Source organism: Sarcophilus harrisii, chromosome 3, assembly GCF_902635505.1.
Source record: "Sarcophilus harrisii chromosome 3, mSarHar1.11, whole genome shotgun sequence".
NCBI classification, from domain to species: Eukaryota; Metazoa; Chordata; class Mammalia; order Dasyuromorphia; family Dasyuridae; genus Sarcophilus; species Sarcophilus harrisii.
This window is the reverse complement of record NC_045428.1, coordinates 319,216,919-319,234,242: the sequence shown is the minus strand read 5'-3', so window position 1 is coordinate 319,234,242 and position 17,324 is coordinate 319,216,919. Positions and strand designations below refer to the sequence as shown.

At 33.6% G+C, this 17,324-nt stretch overlaps 1 protein-coding gene across 2 annotated transcripts in view; it reads left to right on the top strand.

The window, feature by feature from the left end:
- UGGT1 (UDP-glucose glycoprotein glucosyltransferase 1) overlaps positions 1 to 17,324 on the top strand; it is a 96,310-nt gene that overhangs the window by 63,059 nt on the left and 15,927 nt on the right. For both annotated transcript variants that reach the window (XM_031959851.1, XM_031959850.1), the window contains 10 exons: positions 366 to 460; positions 2,099 to 2,305; positions 3,136 to 3,267; positions 4,247 to 4,377; positions 6,531 to 6,626; positions 8,998 to 9,100; positions 10,298 to 10,377; positions 11,036 to 11,225; positions 13,300 to 13,458; positions 14,176 to 14,261. In XM_031959851.1, the coding sequence (XP_031815711.1) occupies positions 366 to 460; positions 2,099 to 2,305; positions 3,136 to 3,267; positions 4,247 to 4,377; positions 6,531 to 6,626; positions 8,998 to 9,100; positions 10,298 to 10,377; positions 11,036 to 11,225; positions 13,300 to 13,458; positions 14,176 to 14,261 (1,279 nt within the window). The remainder of the gene's footprint in view (positions 1 to 365; positions 461 to 2,098; positions 2,306 to 3,135; positions 3,268 to 4,246; positions 4,378 to 6,530; positions 6,627 to 8,997; positions 9,101 to 10,297; positions 10,378 to 11,035; positions 11,226 to 13,299; positions 13,459 to 14,175; positions 14,262 to 17,324) is intronic.

The following is a 17,324-nucleotide window of genomic DNA, read 5'->3' as shown; positions in this document are numbered from 1 at the left end:
CATAGCAGTGAAATTAAATTTTGTTTAAATTGTTGTAAAGTTTAATTATGCATCAATAGGCAACAATTTTTTTAAAATACAGTATGTTACTTGCAAGTTCAAAGGTTCCTTGTAAGTTCACATGCTAATGGTGCTAATTCACAATGTAATAGAATTAATCAGTGCATGTCTGGAATTAAGCCACTGTGGATATAAACTCTTTACCTTTTTGCATGTAAGTACCAATACTTTAACTTTGTCCTTACTAAAAGCTTTGCACTTTTTAAAATCTTGCATGGGTTTCAGAGGTGCTTTTTAATGCATTACCAGTATTGTACCATATGGAATTTCTTGCCCCTCCAAATACTATTTTCATTTTTCCACAGATGATTCTTTTATTAGACCTGTAACTTTTTGGATTGTTGGGGATTTTGATCGTCCTTCTGGAAGACAATTATTATATGATGCTATCAAGCACCAGGCAAGTCTGTGCAGGTTCTCTTATAACTTTGTTAAGGTTTAGAATTTTTCCTCAACAGGCTATTCTTTATTTCCTTATTGGTTGAATGAAAGGAAGGAGAGAAAAGACTACTACATGCTAGTCTTACACAAAAGAATAGGTGACTTTAAAATAAAAAAGAAAGATTAAAAAGAAATGATTGTCTTAGTAACAACAGTATTTATTTGAAGCCATTAATATAACCTTAGATGATATAAATTTTTCTTGGTTTGTCCCATCTATCAAAATTCCTCCTTTTGTATAACAAGTGATACAACATTGTTGATCTTCTTGTTATATTAAGAAAGAATGGTACAGCTAGTTGGTGTAGTAGATAGAGCAATAGCCCTAAAGTCAGGAGGATCTGAGTTCAAATGTGGCCTCAGACACTAACTTAGCTGTGGGACCCTGGGCAAGTCACTTAACCCCAACTGCCTCAAGGGGGAAAAAAAAAGAAACAATAAAAGAGGCATACACACTAATATGTTCCCCTACTATCCTGGATCATGCCTAACATAGTGTCCAAATGGAAGAGGAGGTTTACAACTGATAAGATCCTCGAGATGTTCTTTTTTATGGAAGATAATTGTGCCTCAAGCCATGGAATAATGTAGCCTTCTTTTCATTATTCACAATCCCACACACAGAACACACACAGACACACACACACACACACACACACGTGAAGAATATATATTTCCTAACTGTGATATGTATTTGGATTGACAGCCCATTGATTTGATTCCTCATTACATAAATCTTAGATATAGCAGATGAACAGTGAAGTAGGTCCAGAACAGAATGGGATAGAGAGAAGCTAAATTGCATTTGGGAAATTGTGTATGGCTCTCAACAGTTCCAATCTGCTTCCAGAAACAAAATCACATCTTTTAAAAACCAGTATTCTTCCCATGATCCTATATAACTGTGAACTGGGAAGAATCAAAATTATGGGTGACCTAAATGATAATGAACAGTTACTAATCACAAATGAACTACATTGTGTCTCTAGTTTCAGGAGAATTGGCATAAGAAGAAATATAGAAAATATTTAATCTGAAAAGTAGGTGGAACAATCACATAGTGTGAGAGAAGAGGACCTAATACCACTAAAGCGTCTTGTGTTGAAAGACTTAGACAAGTCTTTAGAATTTTGGATATACTCTTTATAGAAGATTTTATGAAAGCATGTAGGCAAAAGTCCCATAGGAAGAGAATGAATGAGTGACTTGTAATCTGCACTATTGGATGGAGTACCTGTGAAAACTGAGATCAGAGGTCCTTTGAAGTATATGTATGTGTGTGAGTAGACATTGAGCAAATATAGACATAAGCACAAATAGTGCAATTTGAGAGGATTGTAAAGGAGGAGAAAAAAATTATCATAAAAGAAATTGTTCTGTGAAAATAAAGTGTATTCATTATCTTGTTTTGTCACATAGATTAGATAATCCATTACTAAATCTTTCTGGTTATATTAAAGTTTTTTCTTTTTTTAATCGATTACTTTTCTTTTTAATCATTTGTAGTATATTACAAAAGTGTGTTAATATTATTGCTACTTTTTATTTAATCACATCCACTTAATAACTTTTAACCCTCATTTTGTTGTATCCATAGAAGTCCAGTAACAATATTCGAATTAGCATGATCAATAATCCTAGTAAAGAACCACGTTTTGAGAACACTCGAATCTCCAGAGCTCTCTGGGCAGCTCTCCAAACACAAACATCTAGTAGTGCTAAGAATTTCATTACTAAAATGGTCAAGGAAGAGACTGCAGAAGCCCTGGCAACAGGAACTGACATTACAGAATTTGCTGTTGGGGTAAGTCTTTGTGCCTTTTCCACACTTGTTCTATTCCATTGCTCACTATCCCAGTGAACTTCTAAGGGGCTGGTGCTTCTTGTTCATTATCACATCAGCTTGTAAAATTCTTATTCCTGGCCTCAGAGGACTCATTTTTGAAATTGTGGGAGTCCCTCCTGAAAAGAAGAATTCGATGACATTTTTTATGTCTTTGAAATGCACTGGGTTTCATAAAGTTTATGAAGTAAATCCAGAGTCCTTTGTTTAATACAGCATTTTTGTCACTGTGACAGAACACTGTATTCACACAGATATGTAAGTGTATATAAGACCAAAAGAAATATCATTTGAACCGTACATTTTTGGAGATAGAAGCTTGTGAATTCTAAATGTGTTAATTATATGAACTCATGCTGTGAAATTAATTTATTTAATTACACTGTCCAACTTTTTCCAGTTAAAAAAAGTATTTTGGTTTTAAATATGCTTTGGAAATAAATATCAGTTCCTGAAATGTATGTTTCCTTAGGAAGGAAATTAATTTAAAACAGAGTGGACAAGATTGAGAAATACAAACTAAGTTTGGTAATGAATTTTGAGAATATATATTGATTTAATAAAGTTGTACAAAGAAACAGCTAATAATTACTAGCTTATTAGAGGTTGTCAGCTATCTTATATACTGTGTAATGTTAATGATAATAATAATGAATCATATTTCCTCATTAATTAGCCAAGCAAAAGATCATTTATCTACTTATCACTTATTTATTTGTTTTTTTAAATTACCCCCAAATTTTAGTTTATTCATTTTGATTATTTAATAAAAGCAACTAATATTCTTTTAGGGCATGGATATCGGCCTTTTTAAAGATGCCTTTGATTCTTCCAAAGCAGATTTTATTTTGTCTCATGCTCTATACTGTACGGAAGTTCTGAAGCTAAAGAGGGGAGAAAGGGCTGTGATCAGCAATGGACGGGTAAGGAATTCAGCCAGATTGATTTTAACAGAATTTTAGAGTACAGCAGTATGTTATCATTGAAGTATTTCCCTTTAATACAGCATTTTTTTTTGCCCCTAAACATGATTGTAACATACCAACCAACAAGCATTTATTTAAAGACCACTTTTCCCCAAACATTGTGCTATATATCCTGAGGATACAAATATAAGAAATTAAGTCATACCGTGCCTAAAAGGAGCCCATACTTAAATAGGGGAAGACATATTAAGAGAAACCCGAAATATGGGGGTTTTGGAGAGAAGGATGGTGTGGGAATGTTTGAGGAAGCCTGAGTTAGGGAGGTTAGGTAAAAGCTCACCTATTAGAATCTGGTATAGTTACATTTACAGTCCAAGGAAAGAGACTTGGAGGATGGGATTAATGGAAAGGTTATAAGTGATATTATTTGTCAGTAGGTCATGATACAAATGAACCAGTGTTGCTCACAGGAAGCTATTCTGGTTGGGGAGAGAACACAAAGACATATAGACATAAACAAAATTGGTAAAGGCTTGAGTAGGTGGGACAAAGAAGTAGGGCTCCACAGAGGAGATGTTGTCTGGGCTCAGGTTTAAAAGGAACTTGGGATTCTAAGAAGCCTAGATGCTGGGAATTTGCATTCCAGTACAGATGTCCCCAAAGTGTCATGTGAAATGAATGCAAGAAGGCCACTTTGGCTGGATTGTTGTAATGTTTATTAAGGCTGGAAAAGTAGATTAGGGCCAGCTTGTTAAGTTTTAAAAATTCTAAATAGAAATTTATATCCTGAAGGAAATGGGATCTATTGGAATTTGAGTTTTGGAGTGACATATCAAAGTGTGCTCACATCATTGTAGCCTATGATTACCTTAATTCTTCTTCTTATTTTTTGTTTCTGTATCATCCTAAAATTTCCTTATTATATACAAGCTTTTAGATCATAAAACCGACCACCATGCTTCTTTTTTCTTCACAGATTATTGGGCCACTGAAAGATGGTGAACTTTTTAATCAAGATGATTTCCACTTATTAGAAAATATAATTCTAAAGACCTCAGGGCAGAAAATCAAATCTCATATTCAGCAGCTCCGGGTAGAGGAAGATGTGTAAGTTAGAAATGAAAGGAAAGATTAGCTTAAGACATAAAGCCTCTATTAATAAAATCTTTTCTTACTGACTTCCTTTTTTAAAATGTCTACCAAATTTGTGCATATGCCAATCATAAAAATACACTCTGCTTCTAGATTTAAAAATATAATAATCCTACCTAGTTGTGTGTTTTACTTCATAATCTTTTTGGGAAAAGAAAAAAAAAGCCAGTGTAAATTTCAGTAGACAAAGAACTGAATTTCTAATTTTCTTTTCTTTGTGGAAAAAATAGGCTGTTTTTCTGTAATGAGTATATCCTGTCTATCCTGAAGCCATGTGATCATATATGCATGGAGGTTGAATTTTCATTGCTTCTTAAATATTTAAGGACAAACTTTAACATTCAAAAGGTTTTCTGCTATTTTTGCATTCTCTCATGATATGATGTGATGTTCAAGATAAATGTTTTGAGTGTTAAGTCTTGACCTTAGTAGTTGCTTAAATCATTGCTTAGCCAAGTTGTGTAGTATATGAACAACTTCTCTGGTCAACTTAACAGTCATAAAAGAAGGTTCTTAGCAAATAGATGCCTTTCAGATGGTACTTAATGGGCCATCAATTGCATACTTTGTAGGATGCTTATGGGTCATACTTCTTTAGGAGGTGGGTCATACTGAGGAATTTTTGAGAATTCCTTGGAATGTCTTTGCATTTTAACCAATGTATCTACTGAGACTTGCCTTGTCCCCGAACCACCAGAGATACTTCAATTTCTAGCTGGGTCATCCTTGAATTTTCACTGGCAGCCAGAAGATTCTCTAATCACAGATTCTAGAATAGTACCAGATAGAAGGGCAGGTAGGTTACATAGTGAATAAAGCACCAGCCCTGGAGTCAGGAAGACCAGAGTTCAAATCTGGCTCAAATTGTGTGACCCTGAGCAAGTCACCTAACTCTTTTCCTTTTTCCACATCTGTAAAATGATCTGGAGAACTGGCAAATTCTCCCATATCTCTGCCAAGAAAACCCTAAATGGGATCACAGAAAGACACAAAACAATTGGTCAACCAACCAAATGGGAATACTTAAATTTCCCAGAATTATTCTTTTTTCTCAGGGCCCTTCTAGCTATGTAGCTTTTAGTAGAATTCTTTTTGTCAGCTACAGATGCCTCTCATTCATACTTCCAAAGTCTGTACCTGTAACTTTAGAGAGAGTGACTTTTTTCCATCCTAATTTTTAAAAAAAATTTAATTTGTCTGTTAGGAGGATCCACTTGCCTGCTGACATGTTTCTGGCCTCTATTCATCCCCATCTTTTGTTGTAGTTGTTGCTTGTTTTTTGTTTTGGTTTTTACAAGGCAATTGTGGTTAAGTGACTTGCTTAGGATCTCACTGCTAGTAAATATTAAGTATCTAAGACTAGATTTGAACTCTAAGACTGCTGTTCTATTAACTGCACCATTTAGCTGCCCTCATATCCACATATTGTAATGATTTTATTAGCCTATATTTAAAATTATAACCAGGGACTTAAATGAATAGAACATTTTTTAATAGAGGAAAACATAATTTTATTGAAATTGGTAGAAATTTTTTCATTTTCCAGTTGTTCATTCTCATCATTTGTCCCTCTAATGGCAGGAATGGCGGGGGGGGGAAAGTTCCTAGAGCAACCCCTTCAGAAAAAGGCTCGTCACTAGGTACCTGCTCTTATTTGGGAGACAGAGTAAAATACATTAACCATGGCATAACTTTTATTTTCCTGTGATAAAGGGGTACACTCGGTCCTTTAGTTTGGAACATTTTTGACTTAATTTTTTTAGTTTGTTTTATTGTTTGATTGTTTTTTCTGTAAAGTAGTTTTAGGAAATTTCTGGATTCATTTTTACTTAATATTGATTCACTAAATAGATTTCTGTTTTCTATTAAAATTGTACTTGAAATCATATATTTTGGATAATAGTCTAATAGTTTTGGTTCATGGTTTGGTCTAGTTTCTTTAGACTCTATTTCAGAAATGAGTGGTTATCACCAGATCATTTTAAATAATAATCTTAGTAGAAGTCTTTGTTATATATCCCTTGATGTTTCAGATTTATGGAGGTGTATATTAGATAATATACACCTTTCATAAGTGAAAGTGCTAACACTAACAGCATTTCTCTTAGGGCAAGTGACTTGGTGATGAAAGTGGATGCTCTCCTCTCTGCCCAACCTAAAGGAGAAGCAAGAATTGACTACCAGTTTTTTGAAGACCGACACAGGTATAAAATTCACTTTGAAATTTCAGTACATAATGCAGAACAAGTTTGCTTTAATTTTTCTATGTAGTTTTAAATTTAATATGTGTCACTTTAATTTTTTATTGTAGAATTTGAGTGGACTTATGTTTTAGAACAGGAAAGACATTAAGTGCTTATTTACCAGCTTATAATTTTTTGGTCTTATAAAATTTCACAGTTGTTCCTAAATGAATTCATTTCTCATTTTATCCTTTAGAAAATATAAAAGATTTAGTAAAATAGACCAGATGATCTTGTTGGCTCAGTTCAAAAAACATCAAGTGCTCACTCTGAGTCACTGTGCAAGTTAGATCTGTATCATGTCATCTGATATCAGGGACCTTGCATTCTAATGATAGGAGTACCAAGTACCCAAATAACTGTGATGGGTGAAATAAGCATGAAAAACAGACTTTACCTTTCGGTGAGTGAGGGTGAAAAAAGTTCCTAGAGATAGCATCACAGATTGCCCTTGAAAAAAAGGGAGGGAAATGGAAATAAGGTAATACCATTGCATGCATGAGATGGCATGGCAAAAAGCTTGGGTAGAGGACAGGGTGAGGATATGTATTAGAACAAGGCTTCTTAAACTTTCCACTCGTGACCACTTTTTGCCCAAGGAATTTGTATGTGACACCTGTTAAATCTGAGCCAAAGTGATTCTGGCAGCATTCATGCATCCACAGTGTAAAGTGCGTATGTTGTATATTCAGAACCAAGGCTACAGGGAAGTTGTGTGATGCAACATGGACAAATATTGCCAGAAACACCCTGCATTCAATGAGTTTGATTTTTGAATTATTGTTGCCAAATTTTTTCACAACCACAACGTTCAATTATTGTTCAACCCCAAAGGGGTCTTGACCCACAGCTTAAGAAGTTTTGGAGTAGAGGATACAATTATCTCTTTTGGTTGTAAGATAAAGAACCCTTTAAAGAAAATTCGATACATCTTGGAAAAGAACTCTATGAGGGCTGAGATAATATTTAGTTCGGTTTAGAGGCAAGGCCAGGCAAGGAAAAATTTCAGGATTTGTTAAAAGTTGTAAAACTTCATTGACTTTTGTTGAAGTCTTTGTGACACTGTCAGGGGATTGGATTAGAAGAACCTTGCAGTTTATACTAGCAGCTTTTTTTTTATCTTTACTTGGCTAGAACAAGTTATTTAACATGGTAGTTACTCATTTTAGTCTAGTTTACTTGGATTTTTGAAGTCACAACTTACCAGAGGTTCTGACATTATGAAATTCAAAATGGTAGAACAGGCCATTCATGGATAAACATTGTGTGGATATTCATGCTGATTGAGCATTGTGGGGTAAGGACTTCCCAGTTCTTTATTGCTCTGTGAAATAAGGGCAACTGATTATCTTGGCAGCTTGAGTTTGATTTTTGCATAAATTCACCCATATACCAATTTTGAGCCTTCTTTTCTTCTTAGTGCTTGCAATGATTAATAAGAAATAAAAGATTTTAGAATATAAACCAAGGTCTAGACTGGTTATGGTTCTCTGTTCTGTGTAATTCACAAATATTATTATTTTTTTCTGATACTATCTATTGATCTATCTCCAGGTATACTTGTATCTACCTATAGATATATATGGGTATATATATGTATGCATCAGTATATATATTCTATAACAATGTCTGTATATGTGAACATAAGCATGTGTTCACCTATCATATACAACTTAGATGTCATGTGGCCTCTAAAACACAACCTTTTGCTTACTTTACTTGAAGCTTTTTAATTAAATATAATTTTAAGCCAATTCTGATTGAGCTCAAATTGTTAGGATTTTGTTAGAGAAAGAAGGACTACTTGGCAATAGGCCATGCTGTATGAAGAACACGACTTCTGGTATGTATTTTATACCACCATGTATGACACATTTACCTTTTGTGAAGAATCTGTTTTTGTGTGAAACTTCTACTTTGTTCCCATTCTTGGCAAGTGGCATAGAGAATGAACTCTAAATATAGAATGCTTTGTTTTATTATAATATTTTAATAACTCTTCATTACCTCCTATCATTAATAACAGCTAACTTTTTATAGTATACATTATGGTTTACAAAGTGCCATTGTCTCTTCTATGTCCACATTATTCCATCTCTGTACCTCTTCACAAGCCATCATCATTCCTATTAAAGTTCAGCTTCCTCTCTGAACACTTTTCTGTCTCCTTTCCCTCTAAACACAGTGTTTCCCCTTTTTCCCTCATGTAAAAATTCAGCAAGAAAAGCCAATATGTGAAAAGAATGCTTAAGCATTTAACATTATATTCTCTTTCCTTCTAGTAAGTAACTTTCCCCCTTTTTTTTTTTTTTTTTTTTTTTTTTTTTTTTAGTGCTGTTAAACTGAAACCAAAGGAAAAAGAGACATATTTTGATATAGTGGCCATTGTTGACCCTGTAACCAGAGATGCTCAAAGACTTGCTCCACTCCTTATGGTATATTCTTTTCTTGCATATTCTTTAGCACAATGCCTGGCACATAGTAAGTGTAATAAATGCCTTCTCCATTTGGTCATTCATTCATTCATTTACTTATTCATTCACTCATTCATTTCTGGGTGCTATACAATAGTGCTTTAAAGATAATCTTAGCTAACATAATTTGTTATTCTGTATTTATTATTCTGTAATTATTTAATATTCTGTAATTATTTTTATACTTCGACCATTCTCTATTAATTTATTTTGGATAGAACAATATTAGAAAACTGCAAAAAGAACTTTTTGAGGCATAGAAGAATACTTAAAATTGAGAATGGCTTTATAGGCTTTGAAAGTTAATATAGATTTGGGTCATCCTATGCATCTTCTTAAAATACAAAAAATTATAGGTAAATCGTGTTGATTTATTTAACCAAAGGGAGCCAGAGGAAAACTTCTAAAATATCAATTTTGTCACATGTTTTACTGTATGATGTAAAGTCAAAGTAAGCACAAAGCCACCTACCTATTTACTTTCTCTTTTCATAGTTACTATATTACTATATATTTTTGTTGTAGTATTATGTACCCTAAATTGGAAAGAAACCTAATTTTAATTATATAGATTACTAGAGACATTCCAAGAAATTTTGTCAGTGACTCCTGCTAACTTTTATTGCATATTATTGTTAATGATATAAAAACCAGTTAGTACAGCTAACTTTTTAGTTAGTTGTATATTTTTCCTTTAAGTGTTTCACTGTCTTTTATGGTTTAAAAAAAAGAAAAGATGTTGACATATGCTCATGTTTGTTGTTCTTTAAGCTTTGGGTGGGGAAAATCTATGATTTTGACTGGAAGTTCATTCTCAGCATGGGGCAGCTACTTAAAAACTTAAATTATCTCTGCAGGAGATGTGTATCTTCTAGCAACTCCCTTATTCCTTCTCCTGTGGCCTAAAGTTTAGCTCTGTGAATAATAAAACCAATAGAAGAAGTCAGACTACATAAAATTCTATATGAAAATGTTTTTGTCCTTGTCAGATAGTACATGGCAATTCTATTCCTTCTGTAGACTGATAATGAAAAATTCCCTTACTCTGTGTATCTCTCAGTTTGTAAAATTTTGTGAAAAATAGATATTAAAATCTATTCCCTAGAGTCAATGTTTTCTGTAACAAGAATTTTGTTTTGCGATTTTATTTCCTTTTAGGTTTTGACCCAGCTGATAAATATGAATCTAAGAGTATTTATGAATTGCCAATCTAAACTTTCAGACATGCCTTTAAAGAGGTAAGTTAATGCCTTTTAACAAAGGAACCCTATAGTGATCACTGTTCATAATATGTCACTTGTCTTAAAGCAACAATAGAAATCACCATCATATTTAGGAAGGTTAACCTGAATTTACATTTCAGAACTTTTCCCTAGTCAGAGGTTTGAGAATTCAGTATTATTTTAGAAAACTTAAAGGGAACAAAACTAAGATCTTTTTTGTTAGTGTTCCAATTTCTCCATCTTTTCCTTCCCTTTTATTAGCAAGACTAGGTATAGTTTGAACAATAATTTGACTCGTAAGTAACATTGGCTCACTCAGCAAATCAGTTTGTTTAGTCAAACTTAATGTTTCTGTATAGTAAATTTTCAAAAGTTTAAAGTACAGGAAGCTCCCAAGTCACAAACAGGTTGTAGTTCCAGTTTGTTTTTAAGTCTGTTTTTTGGAATGTGATGCGTTTTTCCCACTGGATGCATGAAAAGGCAGAAATGAAGGCAATCCTGAAAGAATTTGCCCATTTTGGGCTGGAGCCAAACGCTTCTCCATTTTAGCACAGTAGAAGATGGCAATTCATGTATATGAATGTTTTTGTTTATTTAGGACACATTTTATTCACCTAGGGGAAAAAAGCAATGTACTAATTGAACTCTTACACATCTTTCTTTGCAATTTCAGCTTTTACCGTTATGTTTTAGAACCAGAGATTTCTTTCACTGCAGACAACAGCTTTGCCAAAGGTCCAATAGCCAAATTCTTGGATATGCCTCAGGCTCCTTTGTTTACATTGAATTTAAATACACCTGAGAGTTGGATGGTAGAGTCTGTCAGAACACCCTATGACCTTGATAATATTTATTTAGAAGAGGTAAGTTTTCATTGCTTCTAAATGTCTACCATGCATGCAAAAGGTTGATAAAAAGAAGGAATAGCTCATTGAATAGATTAAGAATTTTAGTACATTTACAATAAGGAAAAAGACCTAAAAAGGTTTATCTCAAAGGTTTTTGTATATCCTAACCATCTGAGGCAAATGATTTTAGATATCTCAAATATGTAAAGATTAGAATTGTATTCCTTTTCATTCAGAAAGTATTTATTGAGACATTTTAATATGACCAGTACTTTTTGAAGTATAAACAAGTAAGAAGTCACTGTGTTCAGCCAGAAGTAGCTAAATGTTGCAATTGACAGAGCACTGGGCCTGGAGTCCAGAAGACCCGAGTTCAGATTTGTCTCAGACATTTACTAGCTGTGTAATCCTAAGCAGCTCTTTTAAATTCTGTTTTCCTATTTTTATAACTGCAAAATAAATACAATAATAGCACCTGTCTCCCCAAGTTGTTGTGAAGTTCAGGTAATATTAGTAGTTGTTTTCTGGAGTCAGGAAGATCTGACTTCAAATCTGGCCTCACACACTTATTAGCTATATGAGCAATATGGGCAACTGGGCAAGTTATTTAGCACTCTTTGCCTCAGTTTTTCATTATCTGTAAAAAGAGCTGAAGAAGGAAATGACAAAACATGCTAGTGTTTCTGCCAAGAAAACACCATGGACAAAAGCCCATCAGGTCATATAGTCAGAAATGACTAAACGATTGCATTCTAACAGTAACATAACATGTTACCGAGTAAGTGCTTAATAAAAGCTTATTCTCTTGACACATCTTAAGCCAATACTTTCTCTACAACTTAGTTATAAAGAGTTGCATAGTTAGGTGGGACTTTGACTAAAGTGTTTATAGTTTTGAAGACAAGTCTATCCACCATTCCCTTGTGCCTCTCCCATAATATACCACACATCATACTCTGGCTAATAAATCCTAGTATTAGATTAGAATTTTAAGCTGTAATGCCGAGTTGTTGACATTGGGTAGGGTCACAAAAATAGGATAGTAGTTCATCTGCGATAAGAATCCTTATCACATGAAGTTACTGACTAGTTTTTTTCATATGGAAAGCTTCACATAATAATTATAGATACTTGCTTTTATAAAAAGTTTTCTCCAGGGAACACACAGGCAGATAACTTCCAGCAAGTTAGGTGTTTGGTGAGGAATATAAATGAATTTAGACCATTATGGTACCATAAAATACATTCAGGACATCATACTTTAGGACATTGTCCTAAAGGATTTAATTGATCTTTCTAGCTCTATCCCTCTGTACTTGCCAATTTTCTGCTTCTGCCTAAGCAATCTACTTACTGTCAATTTGCATTGAGCTTTCTTATATCTATGCTTTTGCTCATACTAGTCTTTTTGCTATGACTTTTCTCCCTTTTCACTTGTCTAAATTCTATCCATTCTTTAAAGCAGGGGTCCTCAAACTTTTTAAATAGGGGGCCAGTTCACTGGCCCTCAGACTGTTGGAGGGCCGGACTATAGTAAAAACAAAAACTTTGTTTTGTGGGCCTTTAAATAAAGAAACTTCATAGCCCTAAGTGAGGGGAATAATTGTCCTCAGCTGCCACATCTGGCCAGCGGGCCGTAGTTTGAGGACCCCTGCTTTAAAGCGTAGTTTTTAAAATTGTATCTTTTCTATGAAACCTTTCCTGGCTTCTTTAACTAGAGTAAATGTTCCTCTTCTGCATTTTCAATATTTACTTTGTGTACCACTCACTTAGTACTTAAATTATACTTTTTTATATTGTTATTTTTCTCTGCTTCCTCTCTGTAACTAGTACAGGGACAATTCTTTGTATATCTTTTTATTATCTTCTGAAAGAATTTACTAAACAGTTTTTTGTACCTTCTAGGTATTTAATATGTTTATTTTTGCCAAAGTTTGACAGATTTGTCTCCTTACCCTTAACAACCTTTCTGTGAATTAATTTAGCACCATCTGGGTATCATATTAAAAAAAAACATAATATGTAAGAAATGTTTTAAAAGGCATATTTAAAAATTTTGAAATGATAATTCCCTCCTTTTGTTTGACAGGTGGATAGCATAGTAGCTGCAGAGTATGAGCTTGAATATCTTTTATTAGAAGGACACTGCTATGACATCACAACTGGACAGCCTCCTCGAGGGCTCCAGTTTACACTGGGAACATCAGCTAACCCAGTTATTGTTGATACCATAGTAATGGCCAATCTGGTAAGTAGTGAAATTATCAGATGACAAAATCTGAAGAAAAATGCTAAATGATTCAAAAGTTAGGAAAGAAGGGGCAGCTAGGTGGCACAGTAGATAAGAGTACTAGCCCTGAAGTCAGGAGGACCTGAGTTCAGATCTGGCCTCAGATACTTAACACCTCCTAGCCGTGTGACCCTGGGCAAGTCACTTAACCCCAATTGCCTCAGGGGGGGGAAAAGTTAGGAAAGAATTTCTGAGATACATGGCATCATTAAAATTTATAATTAACAGTGACTTTGCTTTATCAATCATTAGATTAATGACAAATTTGTTAAAAAAAAAAAATTGAATGTCAGAGGAATTTTTAAAGATTCTAATTCCACTTATGGATTGAATTCTGAAGTTTCACAAATAACCTGTGGTAACTCAAAGAGACAAGTTCAGGGAACCCCTTTATAGCCTGAACATCTAATATTGTTTCTTTTTTATGGCAAGACTTTATACATTTTCTCCTCAGAACACAGATGCTAGGATAATTGTATGCTGATAATATGTGTTTTGCCAGGAGTCATATGTTGATTTTTGAGATTAAACATTAATACATGCCCGTTTCTCTAGCAAAGTATTACATACATGCCCGTTTCTCTAGCAAAGTATTAGAAATTACTACTTTTTGATAGACATAAATAGTATTTTGATATTTCCAAGTGTACTGATAATAGATTTCTCTTCTTCCAGGGCTATTTTCAGTTAAAAGCCAATCCAGGAGCCTGGATTCTCAGACTCAGAAAGGGACGGTCTGAAGATATTTACAGAATCTATAGGTAGGAGCTGTTAACATATTTGGATTTTGATAAAGAATGTAAAATACTGGCAAGAGAAAATTAAATGATTTCAGCAGAGAGAAAAAAAAAGGAAGAATGAATACTAGTTAGATTTTCCAAACCATGTTTTGAAAAGCATGTCTCTAGAATACATTATTTGTAGATCACTGAGTAAATGAGAAAAGACATATACCCTTGACTTTTTTCTCTTTTTAAGAAATTGTATTCATAAGGTGATGCTAAAACAAAAAGATACACTCTTTCATCTGCTACTCAGAAAGCCTTATCTTGTAACAAAGAATTTTAAAAGAGAGAGAAAAAAAGAAAAGTAGTTCAGCAAAACTATCCACTATGTCAATTAAGACTTGACAGTGTATAAAAAGTTCCACAGCCATAATCCTTCATTTGTTCAGAGAAAGTAAAGAGATTCATTTTGTCTTTTCTTCAAGGCCAAACTTGCTTAACATAATTTTATTATCCAGTTTGGTTTTGTTTTGTTTTTATTTACATTGCTGTGGTCATTATGGATATTATTTTTATAGCCATGCTTACTTTATTTGCAAAAATTAATTTAAATTATTTCTGTGCTTCTCAGGATTCTTTATTAGTCATATTTTTTGTAGTATAGTGACATTCCATTACATTCATGTATCATAGTTTGTTTACCCATTCCCTGACTAACAAGTTTCTCCTTTATTTCCAGTTCTCTGCTACACAAAAAGTACTCTTACATTTTAAAACATATTGTACCTTTTTTCCATCTTGGACTTTACGCCTAGCAGTAGAGTCTATGAGTTTGATTTGAATTGTAATTGGGTATATTAATCTTTGAATATCTTGAATCATGGAGCAGTATATAGATGTTCATTTTAAAGTACAGTAGGAGTTATAATTTCAGATAGTTTCTAATACTTAAAATCTTATTGACCAATATTATTAGTTGCTCAACCTTTCAACTTTTCAACTGCAATACTTTCCCCATAACAGCCCTGCAAAGAAGGTAGTAATATCATCTCTGTGCTTTTTAGATGTAGAAATTGAGGTTCGTAGAAATTAAATGATATTCCCAGAGTCACTTACATAACAGTTTAGGGGCGGAGCTAAACCTTAAAACTTGAGTCTCCTGATTGAGCCTAAAACTTTTTATCAGTTTCTGCTGTTGTTACTACTACTACTACTACTACTACTACTACTACTACTACTACTACTATCACTACCACTACTACTCCTAGCTGTTATTTATAAAGTGCATTCAGTTTTGTAATGTGTTCAAGGAATATCTCACTTTATCCTCATAACTCTGTGAGGAGAGTGATATTATCCCCATTTTACGGATTAGAAACTGAGGCTGAGAAAAGGTTATTTGCCCAGGGTCACATATCTTAGAAGTGTCTGGGGCAGGATTTGAGCTCAGGTTTTCTTGACTCAAGTCCATCATTTTATCCTATGCATTGTACCTAATAACTGCCAACACCATACCATGAAAAAGCACTTTATTCCTGAGCACTTTATTCCTATTTGAGAAATAGTTTGTAATAAGCATTTTTAAAAGGAATATCTAAATTTATATAATCACATAATTTACTTGGATATTTGAGATTTTCAGCAAGGTCTTATTTACATTCTTTTAGTTTTATTTGAAGGTGAAAGTAGCTATTTTTTAACTTTTAGAAATTGTTTACCTAGAAATTCTGTGGTATTATTCAGTATACAATTAAAAGATATTGGCCTAAGGATATTTGCTGATTATTTGTAACTTGTAGTAAGGATATCTTCATGGTAAATCATTAGAAGGATACAGTTATCCTGCCTACAGTATTTTATATTTACCACACGTTTTTTTAAAAGTTTAAGACCAGACCTATATAAAATTGTGAAATAGCCTGAAGTTTATCTTCTAATTATCTTTGCTATTTCCTTCTCCATCTCTCTTTCTCCTTTTTATCCCTTGCTGGCCAGAAAAACTAGAGCTTTCATTCTTTTCATTGTTGGCCCAGGTTTGACCCTGCTATGGATGCCTTACCAGGACTTGATCACATTTAGTCAGTATCTCCTGCTTCACACCCTCAGTCATCCATGGGAACTTTTCCTGTGCTGTGTACCACCATTTCCTTAGGGTCTGTCTGTGTGCTAGATAATAGCATATATACTTGAAATCTTGCTTGGTCTTGTGTTGATGTCATCCTTTTAGAAACTGGCTTAATCTAAGGAACACTTTTAATAGTGAAATTTTGGGGTACTGAGACAATAAGGAAAATAGCTCAGGACACATAGAGCTTAATTCAAAATACCCCTTGTCCCTCCACGCCATGAATCCATGCAAAGATCATATTTTTTTTCCCATTATGTTGTACAGATATCAGATTACTTCTTAGTTCTAGTTCTATGGGTAGATATAGTTTTTTTAAAAATATTGTAGTTTGTATTAAAAAATTAGGAAATATAATCTACTTAGTAGCAAGTCACTTAACCTCTCTAATACTTTAAGTATTTGAATCCTTATTAGATTCTTTAGACTAAGTATCTCTTATGAGGTTACAGTAACACAGTATATGTTAACTATAATATAATAATATTATTAATAATATATTATAATAATATATTAATAATAATATAAGTAATATAAAAGCTGTGTTTGTATTGTACTGAAAGTGACTTCCTTGAGAGCCCATAGAAACTATGATATACATGGCCATAGAACTAGACAAATTAAGTCAACAAGCATTCGTTAAACAAGCATCCAGGGCAGCTGGATGGCTCAGTGGCCTGGAGTCAGGAAAACTTGTTTTCCTTAATTCGAATCCAGGCTCAGACACTTAATAGCTGTGCACCTCTGGTCAAATCACTTAATCCTTTTTGGGTTTCCTTATCTTTAAAATGAATTGGAGAAAAAAATGGCAAACCATGTTAGTATCTTTGACAAGAAAACCCCAAATGGAGTAATGAAGAGTCAGATATGACTGAAAGATGCTTGAACAACAGTGCCCAGGAACCCAGACATTGCTTATGTGTTAGGAATGGAAACACAAAAGACAGCCTCTATCCTGAAGTCACTCAGATTCT